The sequence below is a fragment of the Mobula hypostoma genome, chromosome 18 (assembly GCF_963921235.1).
Source record: "Mobula hypostoma chromosome 18, sMobHyp1.1, whole genome shotgun sequence".
Lineage (NCBI taxonomy): Eukaryota > Metazoa > Chordata > Chondrichthyes > Myliobatiformes > Myliobatidae > Mobula > Mobula hypostoma.
The window spans coordinates 36,320,518-36,334,983 of NC_086114.1; the positions used below are offsets into that span (position 1 = coordinate 36,320,518).

Sequence of the window (14,466 nt, forward strand, 5' to 3'; positions counted from 1 at the left end):
TTGGCAAATATCACAAGTGTGCAATGCTTTTCAAATGCTTCTTTCATCTTCTGGAGCTGAGTAATACCATAAGTAGCCTTTTCAGGGTGTCTTTTACCAAAGGTTTCCTGAAATCTTGATGGTTTCATGGCTTCATTAGACAGTACAAATAAGGCACATGGGATGTCACTGATCTGATGGGAATGGAATAAGACCAAACTCCAGGTATGTAACATTGTACTGATGCACTTTCTGTTCTTGGCAGGATTAAAATTCAAGCCCTCACCGCCTTCAGATTCAGCTTTTGCGCTGTATGTATTAATCCATCATTAATAGGGCTAAATTAAATTAAATGCCTATTAGAAGCTGACAATGGCAGCAAATTGACACGGTCAGTTAGGTCCTGTGCCTCCCAAGAATCCTGAACGCCCCCCCCCCCCAGATGACTTCCATTTCCCCTAACACTGCCTAAGGACAGGACATGAAACTGCCCCTGCTGGGAATCACCGATTTAGAGGTACACGGCAGAATAGGCCCTTCCAGCCCAACGAGCTGCACAACCCAGCAACCCACCTCTCTAACTCTACCCTAATCACGGGACAATTTACAATGACCAATTAACCTACTAACTGATATGTCATTGGACTGTGGGAGGAAACCGGAGCACTCGGAGGAAATCCACACGCACAGGGAAAGAACACGCAATATTTCTTATAGAGGACGTTGGAACAGAACTCCAGACTCCATCTGTAATAGCATCATGCTAACCACTACATTACCATGAGGAGAGTTTTTCTTTGTTTTTCAAATTTAGCTGCCCACAGAAATTTGTCTCCATCTTAGATCTGCTATGTGACAACATGTAAACCATAATCTTAACCAATGGGTTTCAGCAGACCCATTCTCAGTATCTATCGGTGTCAAATAAACAGCATTATTATCAACACTTCTTAAACTCTCTCCTGTTGTATCTCACTTCCAAGAAACTTCCAGCTAAAGGGGCAATAATCTGCAAAATGAAGGGGCACCAAGGTAGTGTAGTGGTCAGCACGACACTATTACAGCTTAGGATACTGGAGTTCGGAATCCAATTCTGACACCTTCTGTAAATAGTTTGTACATTTCTTCCCCCGAGCATGTGGATTTCCTCCTACTGTTCACAGATGTACTGGTTAGTAGGCTAATTGGACATTGTAAATTGTCCTGAGATTAGGCTAGGGTTAAATAGATGGGTTGCTGGGCGATGCTTCTCACTGGGCCAGAAGACCAGAAGGGCCTTTCTGTGTTGTATTTCTAAATAAATAATGGGAACTACCCAATGTAATTCTGATGAAAGGTCGCTAACTTGATATATTAACTCTTTCATTTCCTAAGAATGCTGCCTGTTCCGTTGAGCATTCCCAGCAATTTGATTTTTCTTTTTAAACAGATTTCCAGCCTCTGCATTTCTTTGCTTTTCGATAGCATTTGAGTTTCCATTGGCTGTTCTTGGGAACCAAGACTGCTGCGGCCTCTAATCAAACTGCAGTACAGGAGAAGTAACTGCCGATGAAGACACTGAGAGGCCAAGCTCTAAATCAATCAACTGTTCACTGAAATCATGAGAAGACGGGCAAACACTGAATCACTTGCAAAACAAAGGTGTTTACCGACATGTCCCACAATTAATCTTGTTGAAAATAAAGGATCATAATGAGATGCTTGGGAGTTAACATTCACCAAAAGTGGACAGTGGTAACAAAACCTAACTTTGCCTTCAGTGTGTCAGCGCCATGTTTGGTTATCTGGTTGAAAGTAGCAGTTGAAGGTCAGAACTTAAGAACGGACACAAAGTTCGTAGTCTATATAACAGCTGTGTTGCCTGTCCATCCAAATGCTTGTGTGTCATGACTACCTACAGTAGATACCAACTGGCTTTGGTACCACCAAAACTGTTACTGGAAAGTCTTTCAGATCCAGTGGCACGAGAAGCAAACCAACATCAGTGGTCTTCTCTCTGACCCACATCCTCAGTATCCTGCCCTGCATATGTTAAGTCAGTTCGATCGTGTGTCTGACATCAGATTCCAGAAAAGATTATCAGGTGGTGCAGGATGTGAACAAGGATGTTGTCAGAGCTTCCTTGGAAAAACTGCAACTCCTGGAAATATCTGGCCTGTGAGCAGTCAAAATGGAAAAGGAAGGGCAGGATGACCTGAGAACCTCAAGTCCATTTATAAGGAGCACACAGAGGCTGAGTTACACAGTGATGAAATACCCAAACCACCCAGCAACCAATCCTGTACCACACTGTCATTTTCAGCCACCTCAGTATCTGCAGGAGCAGAGTGGAATCAAGTTACCTCATGCTGTACAGAAACTCTAAGAATGCAAGTTCATGTGGGAATTAACTAAATACAGACATGCAGAGTCATGATATCATAGAGATGTAACCACACAAACACATCATTTACCCCGACTGACCAATTACGCTAATCCTACATTAATCCTGTTTTTATTTTCCTCACATTTTATCAGCTCCCCAGAGATTCACCACTCACCTACACACTTGGGGGAATTTACAGTGGCCAATTAACCATCCAACCACCCCACGTCTTTGGGATGTAGGGGAGCCCGGAGGAAATCTACACAGTTACAGGAAGAACGTGCAATCTCCACGCAGGCAGCAACCAAGGTCAGGACTGAACCGGGGACCCTGGTACAAAGCAGCAGCTCTACCTGCTATGCCACTGTGCCACCTATGCACAGTGATTGCCTTTTCTATTAGGGGAAAGGATGTGTGACATGAGATGGGAATGTGAACAGGTACCTTTGAGGTGATGCAGCAAGAAGAAATAACATCTTCATCTTCCTAATTACTTTTTATTTAAATATCACACGAAGTGCACAAAATATTGAATATAGAGACAAAAACAAGGGTAACCGCTTACTACTAGTGATTTGCTATTCCAGTTAAAAGTTTTTATTTTCCCTTAAATATGGAGGCATATGCTAATGCTGAAGTAACTGGGAAGATGTTCAGACCAATGTAAAGTTTGGAAGAAATCTAAGGAAAAGGATAATCTTGTATAACAGCAATGTGTGCGACTGTGGGAATGAGCCAGTGCCCTACTTTTGCACCCAGTTCCTATTGTACAAGACTCAAGTCAATAATATAGTAGCCATACCAACTTGCCATCACAGCTGTCTTCTGGCAGGTGAAGATAATTTTTAGAAAACAAAGTTATCAAAACCATGTTACTCTAATTATCTGTCATCAAAATCTGAGAACAAAACCAAGCAGGAACATCCAGCACCAACTATAGAGGTAATTGAAGAGGCCAGCAAAGCATCGGGACAGTATGAGCGCTAAAAGATTATTTGACAGTGTGCAAGTAACCCTATAGGTCAGGTTATTTCAGAAGAGATTGTGAATATTCTGGAGGTGGATTCGTTGGTTTTCAAGATTCAAGATTGTTTAATGCCATTTCCTACACACTACTGTAAAACAGAATAATTGTTACTCCAGATCTGATGCATCACAAAGAAAAACCACAAAAGATAAAGATATATGCCATTATCAACTGTTGAAAGCATTTCATGATGACTGGTGTCTGTGCCAGCGGGCAGTAGTTGTTTAGTTCTGAAGATGTAGAGTTCTTCAGTACAGGGATGATGGTGGCCAACGTGAAGTATGTGGGAACAGCAGCCTGGATGACTGAAGTGTTGAAGATGTCCACAAAAACATTCGTGAGCTGGTGTGCACACTCTTTGAGTACTTGGCCTGGCTACCTTATGGGGGTTGATTATCTGTGGAGTCCTCACATCTGCCGCTGTTACAGCAGCTTCTCACCTGGGATGGGGGTAGTTTTCGTGGCCGGCGTTATGTTACATGCCTTGAAGCAAGCTTAAAAATTGTTTAAGGGGAGAGAGGGAGGGATCACTGACGAAGTGGACACTTTTTCCTTGCAAAGTTAGTAATACCCTTGATGCCCAGTCACATACACCAGGGATCATTATTGGACAGGTGTTCCTGAATTTTTTGTGCATAAGCAGCCTTTGCCCTCTTATAGCCAAAGAAAAGGTTTCTTCTGGTTGCTCTGAGAGCAGTTCTGTCCTGCACTTGAAGACAATGTCCTGGGCTTTTAGTAGGGGTTGTACCTCTGCATTCAGCCAGGGCTTTTGGTTGGGCCGTGAGATGGCTGTTCTTGAGGCATCAATGTCATCTACACACTTACTGATGAAGCCAATGACAGGTGAGGCATATTGCTCGAGGTCAGTGTAGTGTAATTAATATTTCAATAATATTTGAGTAATATTGTAGTATTGAAAATGATTAAGCATTTTTTGTTCACATAATTCATTATGGGCTATATGTAAGAAGTATGTAAATGGTGTACAGCATTACACCACTACTTCATATGTGAACACCTCACTAAAGAAAATAAGCACACACATCCCATCTTCTGTGCTTTCAATTAGTTTCTAGAGTTACAAAATATAACACTGGCAACAAGGAAGTATAGCAAGACGTTCAATTAAAAAAAACACAACACATTTTTCTTCGGGGGGGAGAAGGGAGAGAGGAGAGTGACATTTGAGTAAAAAAAAGGCAAAAAAGGACAAGATTCATGTGGTCATAAACCTTGAGTACCAGGTGATAATAATCATTAAAAAAAAGCTTAAATAGCTGGCTACATTGGAAAGAGAGATGCCTTCGACTGCAGCAGATAAAATGGATGATGTATACTGAACAAATTGAGCAGTATTTTGGAAGGAATGAAATAGCCAATGAAAAGCGAGTGCCAGAGTTACTGAGTGCAATAGGGGGAAGAACATACAGTTAGCTTAGAAGTTTAACTGCTCCAACCAAATCAGCTAAAATGAGCTTTGCTGATATCGTGACCGTAATGCAGGAACATTTAGAATCGAAACCATTGATGAGTGCAGAACACTTTAGGTTTTATAAGCAGAGTCAAAAGGAAGGGAAAATCCATTTCAGCTTACATGGCTGAATTGAAGAAATTGTCCAAGTATTGTCAGTTCAATGATGGGCTTAATGATGCATGGAGAGATCATTTAATTTGAGGAATCTTACAAGAAAGCATTTACAAATGGCTCCTAACTGAAACACAACCTACATTTAAAAGAGCACTTGAAATAGCTGTACCAATGGAAACAGCAGAGACACAGTTGAGTTGCACTCAGGAATGAAAGTGAGAATGATCAAAACTGCATTATCTAAACAGAGGCCTGTCTGGCTGAAAAAATTGTGTTACCATTGTGGCAGGGGCTCACATACACCACAGCAATGCAGGTTTAATGGTAAAACCTGCAGAAAATGCAACAAAGTAGGACACAAACAAAAAGCATGCTGGGCCGGGGGTATTAATCTACTTTCATTACTGGGTTAACAATGACTGTAAAATCACCGCAGATCCTGACAGACCCATTCTTCTTGGCTTTTGGGACCACTGATGTTGCCAATGGGCTCCACTCAACCTTGGAAAGAGTTCCTTCAGCCTCCATGCGATTTAGCTCACTGGCTAGTTTATCATGGATGGTATAAGGAACTGGACGGGCTTTGTAAAACTTGGGGGCATGGCATTTCCATTTATCATTATTTTACCCTTAAAAAAAAAGTTTGAGTTTTTCAATGCCAACTTTGAACACTGCTGTGGCATCATCCAATGCCTTTCTTAATTGGCAATCAGTTGACTGTATTGCAAGGGATGTGCATGAAAATTGGGCATGGATCTTTAATCAAGTTTGTAGTTCTCAGCCAATCACAGCCCCACAATGCTGGCCCTCCTACTTTTACCATATACAAGCCCAATGTGGCTTGTTGATTGTTGTATTTCACTGTCATGAATGTTTTTCCCATGGGAGTTATCTTTTCTCCAGTGTAAGTTCTTAGTTGGATATCTGCAGGCTTCAGTTCAGTATCTTTGAAATGTTGCTATAAACCCATTTTGTGGAATGACTGAAACAGCCGAACCAATGTCCAATTCTATTTTAATTAATTTGCCGTTCAGTTCTGGTGCAAGCCATATTGCTTGTCTCTTGTTAGCTTTCACGTTGTAAATCAAGGCTATCCGGTCCTGTGTCACTGTCATCATGATCAGATTTTTCATCAACTGTACGCAGATTAATGCTCTTTTTGAAACTGCAAGACTTTTTATCTTTTTCTCTTTCCCCGTGCAGTCCATTTATTTTTGTCTGCTCAACATGCTCTTTGTATGTGTCCTTCTTGTTGCATTTCACCTTTAAACCTGCATTGGTCTGGTGTATGTGAGCCCCTGCCACAATGGTGGCAAAACAGTTTGTTTGGCCTGGCAGGCCTCTGTCTAGATGTTGCAATTTTGTTCGTACTGTCTTTCTAAATGTAACGCTTCACGGTCTTGTCCTTTAATTCTATTTTTTTCTTGGTTAGTTCCCTTTATGTGGTCTTCAATCTCTGCTGTCTGAGGAGTTGTTACGTTGTCCCCGTGAGTGCGTGGGTTTCCTCCGGATTCTCCAGTTTTCTCTCACATTTCACAGATGTACAGGTGGGTTAGCAGGTAATTGGTCACATGGGTGTCATTGGACAGCATGGGCTCATTGGGCTGGAAGGGCCTGTGTCTCAAAATAAAATAAATAAACCTCACAGAGTCTGTTGAACAGTACAAACTTGTAAACAACAGGAATTCTGCAGATGCTGGAAATTCAAGCAACACACATCAAAGTTGCTGGTGAACGCAGCAGGCCAGGCAGCATCTATAGGAAGAGGCGCAGTCGACGTTTCAGGCCGAGACCCTTCGTCAGGACTAACTGAAGGAAGAGTGAGTAAGGGAGTACAAACTTGTATAATTTTTCACCCTGTAAAATGATAGCCTGTCCCCTTCAAGGTCACATTCATAGAGTTATGACTCATAAGCATCTGACCTTTTTAAATGTTTTTTTCCCACTTTCATCAGCTTGTGTTGGCAAGTTAAATAACTCAGCATTAAACCTATGAACCCACCACACTATCTCACATGCCTTAATCCACAAACTGTCATTTGATTAACAGGTTTGAAAAGCTACACAATATGTACAACAATATGCAACTGACTTACAATAGGTCAGTCTCTGATACCCAATAGTCTTAAAGGAGCCTTTTTTCAAAGGATACGTGCTCATTACTTAATAAGAGCTAATGCAGTAAGTAATGTTGCTAAAATATGAAGGTTATAATCTGAGATACAACCTACTAACATAGATAAGATTTGCAGGTGATTGACCTAAAACACTTCAGTTGTCCAGCCTCACCTTGAGAATGTTTTAATGTTCAATAATTTACTGTTCCCATATTCATTAAATCCATTGCTGTACAAGGAGAGCATGAGTCTCTGTATGTAGCAGGATGTCAATTAAGTTCAAGCCAAGAAGCTGTGGAACCACATTTCTAGAATAGTCAGAAAAAAAATCAAATCATACACTGATCTCGTGAACAAGATAACCTCAGTCAATATCTTTATCTGCCGATTTACTCAGAAAATTTAAAAACCTGCTGAGACTAACTTTGACAACAAAAGGCCTCTCCTGAAAACCTTATTCGCGCTTCAGCTGATCAAATGCCTTCAACTGCCCAAACTTAATTTTTCAGCATTGTTTGTCTGACAAGTTTAGTAGGAAGGCATATAGCTCTCTAAATCTACTGTGAACAGAGCCTAATTTATTAATTGCATTATTCTAGTCAGTCAAACAATGCTTATGTCACCAGACCCAAAGGTTTTACAAACAATAAAAAGGATCCAATAAAATGAAACAGAAGTAGTTTATTTCAACACCTTTCCACAATTTCATTTTGGTTATTGCAACAATGTGCAATATATTATGAAAAAATTGGTAACCACATAACTTCTAGCAAATGTGGTCAACTTCTGTCTATTGCCAAGTCAGACGTGCAAAGACTTCTGAGAGCAACAAACACAGGCTGAATTAAACTTGAAATCTTCTACATCTTTCAATCAGAGTCCACTACTGCCACTATATTCTGGCATAAGATGCAATCCACGGCTTCTTCAGCACTGCTGCCCAAACTGAGACCACCTACAGAACAAGACATAGCACAGCAGCGTTTCTGCGAAGTTCCCCACCAAGCCATGGCCCATATGTCATCCTTTCTCAATCATCGCTGGGTCAAAGTTTTGGAACTCCTTCCTTAATAGCACTGTCCCACAGCAGTTACTTAAGAAGGCAGTCCACTATCACCTTCTCGAGCACAACTCGGGATGGTAAATGAATGCCAGTGATGTTCCCATTGCAAAAATGAATAAGAGGAATAGAACAAGCTGTAGCTCATTCTAGAAAATTTATTTTCCGTGAGTTCTCAGTTAAAGTGCATCACTGAGCTGCAATACGACTTGTAGACAATATAACAGCCAATTTTCTCCTATCCTCAATGACTCACCACCAAAACATCCCCTCCCCATTCTCCCTCTAGATATAGAAATTATGAATTCACAATGCAAGTATCTACACTAGGTTAGCGGGCTACAGGTCAGGATGGAAGTCTAACAGGTAGAAATCTTGCTTCATGGCGATGCTGTTTTCATCCAGCTGCAACTGGCTTTGCACAGTCAGTACATAACAGTCTCCGGGGTATGTAAACAAGGAGCAGCACAAATCTGCTATTACAAAGCCGTACGTCACCTTGCCAAACGGTCCTGCAACACACAAACCCAGCATTTTAGTGTCTGACTTCACGTTAGATTCAAAAAAGCACATTTAATTTTAATATTGATTTCAGCTGAGGGCTAGTACATAGAACTCACTGTTAAATTCAGTTGGCAATGCAGATCTAATTCTTGGGCAACACTTGTTACTATTGAGAAGAAACAGACAGTCCAGTAGTGGCTTGATACTTGTACATGGGGATCTTATATGGTCATCCTAGTTCCACAGGTGAGTGCAGGACCATTCAGGTCAAGCAGTTCATTTAACTAGCCTCCATCTACTACCCTCACTCACCCCATCATCAATGCAGTGTATTCATTCTTCAGACTGCATTCCACTCGGTTGCCTATTCTGAAAGCATCTCTCAGACCCATAGCCTCTACCACCAAGAAGCACCAGGGATCAGGCACCATGTGTCATTTCCCCTCCAAGTCAAACTCGCACATTGATTTTGAAAAATGTCACCACTGATATTGGGCCTGTTCCTGGAATTTCTGATTCAACAGCAATGTGGATAAACCATCACTGGAAGGACTGGAGTGGCAAAAGAAACCCCGTAGTTCTCCAGCAGCTTTTCAAAGACATTTAGGCGTCAGCAGTAAGTGCTGGCCTGGACTGAGATATTCATCACAGAGCCTGTCCTTCTAATATCCGTGCCAGTATCTGGGTCCATCATGCTTCACTTTGTTGCTTTTGAAAGCTTTAGCTGTGTCTTTTACTGTTCTATCATACTCCTGACATCTCCCATCACACAGACAGGCCACTCAAAACCTCCTATTTCCCAACTAATAGCAAGCCCCGGCTGCCACTGTCCTGATCCTGTTGGCATACAGTTAAGCTATGTCTTGATTTTTAATATTTCCATTCTTGTTTGTAAATCCCTTTGTAATCGCACACATTGTTTATCTTTGTAACGTCCCTCAGTGCTCTAATCTTCTAAATCTCTGCAATCCAATTCTGGTTTCTTAAGCATTCTTAATTTTAATTGCGATTAAACTCTGCAGTTCCCGCCTGAATCTCTTTGCTTACCTAACTCTCCTTCCACCTTCCTCCAACCAAGCTCTTGCCATGTGCCATGATTTTACTTTATGTGGTCAGTGGCAACTTTTTAAGTGACTTTCCTATGAACCACTCTGGGACACTTTACAGTATTAAAGATGTTGTTGATGGCAGCCCCAGGGTCAGCTGACAACAGCATTTCAGTCCAGTGTAGTGGAACTGACTGTTCGTCCTAACAACCTGTTCCAACACCTTAATCTTCAGAATCCTGAGTGTGTTCCTTCATACTCTGGTCTTGTCATTTAAGTACTCTTGTCTGCACCTAAAGTTTCCTTCTGACAAATTTCTAGTAAAGTAACCTGGCAAATTGGGAATCACCCATACTGTGCTTTGCATTTTTTTCTACAAACTAGTTTGCCTTTTCTAGTGTGATATACTGAAAGGTTTCTTCCCAGATTCTTGCTTTGTCATTCCAACGAGTAAAAGTAGAGTCACTGTACAGGTTGAATGGATCAGCATCTCTGGGTCCTCTCCAGATAAGCCAGAGTCGGATTTAAAAGCAGATCAGTTACCTATGGGTTTTTGTAGGCAGGTGGGAGGAATGTTAAGGAATATTTTCTCCATCAGTTTGGATGAGACAAAAACATCTATAGTGGAATTTCCATCCGCTAATGTAAGCACTGTGGGCCTGGAAAACACAATGAGGATATGGATCAACAAATGTGAAGTAGTCAGACCAAATCTGTTTCTGATAGATTGAGAATGTCCAGAACTCTATCCACCTCTCTTCTGTCTAAAAGTACTGTTGAAATACAATACTTTGAATTGCATTATTTGGTACTGTGTCAAATCCTACCCAAATAATACTATTCAGTCTAATCCACAAAGTGAATCTCTTATGACAGAATATAAAGGAACAACCTACATGATGAAATACACAAGGTCTCCTTGTGTGTTTGGTCTTGTTGGATTGTGGTGTAGAATTGTTATTTCTCTTGTCATTTAATTTTCTTATGCTCATTTGTATTTTTATATAATCACCTATATACATCTGATTGTTTAGTGAGTTTTTCAATGGTTACAGTTGCCTCTGTATTTTTCCGGAAACTTTTTGGTTTCAGTGGTGGGTGTCATATTACGTGACTCTGGCAATGTTACTGGTTAACTGCTATCAATGGAATTTTCTGTTATCAGTAGTCTAGTGTGAGAAGACCACACTACTGTTGAGTCTTCCTATTTTCCCTTTCTCTCTCACCATTCTGCTTCTTTGCTCTTTTAACGCCTAATAAAATGATCGTAAGCAACAAGTTTTATGCCTCATTCTTGACTTCTGAAGAACCTTTGGATTGCAAAAGCATCGGAATCCAACATCTCCTTTCTATACTTACCCAAAACAGTCACTGCATTGCTGAAGTCATTGTATTGTATTGCTATACAATGTTGTAGTAGCAATGTACTGAGAAATGGGGCTGGGGGAGAATTTCAGCACATTTCCTGGTTTCATGGATCCAGAAATAACATATTTTATAGACAAGTTATAGCTGAGATGACAGTTCCACTTGGCTGTTATGCTGAGAAACCCAGGTGACCTTCAAAGCCTAAAAAGACTTGAAATATGGCTTTAAGCATGGAGCCTCTGAAATCAATTAAACCAGATCTGAACATTATTCTGATATTCAACCTCTTGAATTTGTTCTACTGTTCAATTAATTATGGCTGATCTATTTTAGCTTCACAGATTCCGTAATTCTTAGCAATATTCCCAAAATTATGAAAGGCATAGATAAGGTGGACAATAACAATCTTTTCCCCAAGGTAGGGGAGTCCAAAACTAGGGGGCATAGGTTTAGGGTTAAAAGGGAAAGATTAGGAAGGCATCTGAGGGGCATGCAGAGTGTGGCGACTATATGGAGCGAGCTGCAGAGAAAGTGGTTCTGGCAGGTCCAATGGTATCATTTAAGAAGCCCTTGAAAAGCTAAGTAGAGGGTCAGGGATTGGAGGGATATGGCCTGAACACAGGAAATTGGGACTAGCAGGGTGGTTAGAATAGACCTGTTGGACTGAATGATCTGTATCCACAAAATACTGGTGGAACGCAGCAGGCCAGGCAGCATCTATAGGTAGAAGTACAGTCCTGACGAAGGGTCTCGGCCCGAAATGTGGACTGTACCTCTTCCTATAGATGCTGCCTGGCCTGCTGCGTTCCACCAGCATTTTGTGTGTGTTGTTTGAATGTCCAGCATCTGCAGATTTCCTCGTGTTTGGATCTGTATCCATGCTGTATTGCTCTATGACTCTATCAGTTTCAGACAAGAGAGGGAAAATGAAAGTCAGTCTGAGCTAACACAGGGTATTTGTTCAAGTACAGTCTAGTATTCTAACATGCATTTTAGATGTTCAGATATGTAATTTATTGAAATATTCCAGATTAAATTTGAGATTAGTTTGATGAGAAGTAAAGTATTTGATGAATTGTTGCATGATAGGCTTTAAGTTTGAACACTATGTGATAAAAGGCCCAACAGTATGGAGAGAAACTTGGCTATGTAACAGGAAAAATGTTATAGTGAAAAGTTGGTTCTTGAACTAGAGAACAACACAGAGTGGAGTTCCCCAGAGCCTGCATCAACACTACTGACCTCCTTTATCTATGTCAATGATTTTGACTCTGGAATATAGAGAACAATTTCTAAATTTAAAAATGCCAGAAAACTTAAAGTCAATGTGATTGTGATAAGGAAAAAATACTTCACGGAAATATTCATAAGCTTGTAAAATTTAAATAGTGCTCAGTCATTTTGTTTGATTTCCATTATAGTGTAAATTCTCCCTTTTCTGACTGGAAGTGTCCTATATATTTTCATTAATCTTGTACTTCTTACATACTTGTAAAACTATTTACAAACCACCTTGATATTCCTTGCAAGTTTACTTTGATGGTGTATTTTTTGGCTGTTAATCAAACTCTTGAGTCTTCTTTTATGCTGAATTTTAACCTGCTCCAAATAATTTGACAGGCTACTTTTTCAGGTCTACTCTTTGGATCGACGACAACCTTTTAACTTATGTAAAAGATTGGATCATTTTCCTTTTCTGTTTTAGCTCCAGAATGGAATTCTCAGTTGTTGCATTTCCTGCAGTTGTTCCTTAAACACCAGCCTTCACTACCCCTGGCCTTTTCTTTCAATGAAGTTCCCCAATCTATCATAGTCAACTCACTCCACATTACTTGTAACATCCATTATTTAAACTTGGGACATGAGTTTTGGATTGAACTATTTCATTCCTATGACTATAAACATTTGCATATCTCATCACAGTGCACACTACCCACAAGATATAGTTATTCACCATGCTACTTCAGATATACTTTGAGTGATAGAATTTATGGAGGCATTCATTGGAGGCTTGTGGTAATGATGGCAGTTACACATCCCTCACACTACACTGTAAAGGCCACACTACCTGTTGTTCTGGGAAGTGTTCTCAAGGGATGGAAAAAGTTGGTTAGTTGTTGTCAAACCTCAATCATTACAGCTTCAGATAACTTAGTGAAAAGGTCAGTTGTGTCAGAGCCACTGGAGGACATCTTTTCTCCAAGAACGTTGATACTGAGCTCAAAAGAGTCATCGGCTCAAGAGGACATCTCTTCATATGCCATGGTAATGTACATTCAAGACTCTAACCTGCCAGAAACCAGAAAATCCACTAGATGTTGTAAGATTTGTAAAATTTGCATCTGGCTCCTCAAGAAGCATCCCTATCAATCCATTATATAAAAAGCAAGTTGGAGGGAGATAAGGATTTTAAAAGACTCTCTCTATATGTGGTGAAATAAAACATGCTGTGGCCAAGTGTCCACATGCTTTCCAAGAGTCCGTTGTCATAGATTCACTGAGTGCATGTGCTACCAAGCATATTCCATCCGTACACTGGTCTCAAACATGTCAACTTAGGACACCAACCCCAACTTTCTTTCTAATGCAAAGGAGAAGTTGAGAATTTGTCCTTCAGAAGGCATCCACGATGTATGCAGCCTGATTCTGCTCTTTCAAAACACTCCTATTGAACCTACAACAGACTAAGTTAAAGGAGAAGTTTATTTTGGGCTAGCTACCTCAAAGCTACATCTAAACTTCTTAAATTCCATGACAATATATGAAGATCTAGTTTTATTAGTTGGACTTTTACAACAGGGACAGGCCATTCAGTCTCTTATGTTGATGCTAGCATTTCCGCTCCCTCTCGTCGTATTCTTTCATTCTTCTCTCTTAGTTACCTATTTAGCTTCTCTTCAGACACATCTGTGCCATTTGCCTCACCCACTATATGTGGCACTGTCTGAAGAAAATTCACCCAACTTTCTTGCCATATCTGTGAGAGATTATCATGTAGTCTCAGTCCCTAGTTTTAGATTTCACCATACACAAGTTCACAAAAGTCAATCCTCCCTTATTAGTGTAGGCTTCAAAATATTGTGACATCACTGAAAACTCTCCTCACTCTTTATCTTTCACCGAGAATAGGATGGTGTGAAGGTCTTCAGAGAAAGGATGTTTAAAACTATTACCTATATCCTCATCAATTGAAATCTGTAGGTCTTGTTGCCAGAGGTTTTTAAATTTTGTCTAACCGAATGTTTCTCATTACCAACAGCATACTATACCTAAACAAGATTTTTTCACATTATGGGGACCTTTTTGGAACTACTTTCACAATCTTCGACTTGTTCAGCAATGATGATGGCCATTATATGTTTGAATTTACGACTATATGTCTAAGATTTTTTTTCTTTTCTTTTAACCAAAC

The 14,466-nt window shown here is 40.3% G+C and overlaps 1 protein-coding gene across 8 annotated transcripts in view; it reads right to left on the reverse strand.

Moving 5' to 3' along the window:
- Window positions 1-537: 537 nt before the first annotated feature.
- Window positions 538-14,466, reverse strand: part of shld2 (shieldin complex subunit 2) — a 115,942-nt gene continuing 102,013 nt past the window's right edge. For 7 of the 8 annotated variants that reach the window (XM_063070724.1, XM_063070725.1, XM_063070723.1 and 4 more), the window contains 2 exons: window positions 10,230-10,345; window positions 538-8,648 (listed from right to left, as the gene is read on the reverse strand). In XM_063070724.1, coding sequence (XP_062926794.1) covers window positions 8,476-8,648; window positions 10,230-10,345 — 289 coding nt within the window. In that variant the 3' untranslated portion in view covers window positions 538-8,475. The remainder of the gene's footprint in view (window positions 8,649-10,229; window positions 10,346-14,466) is intronic. The other variant, XR_010020879.1, reaches the window with a different exon arrangement.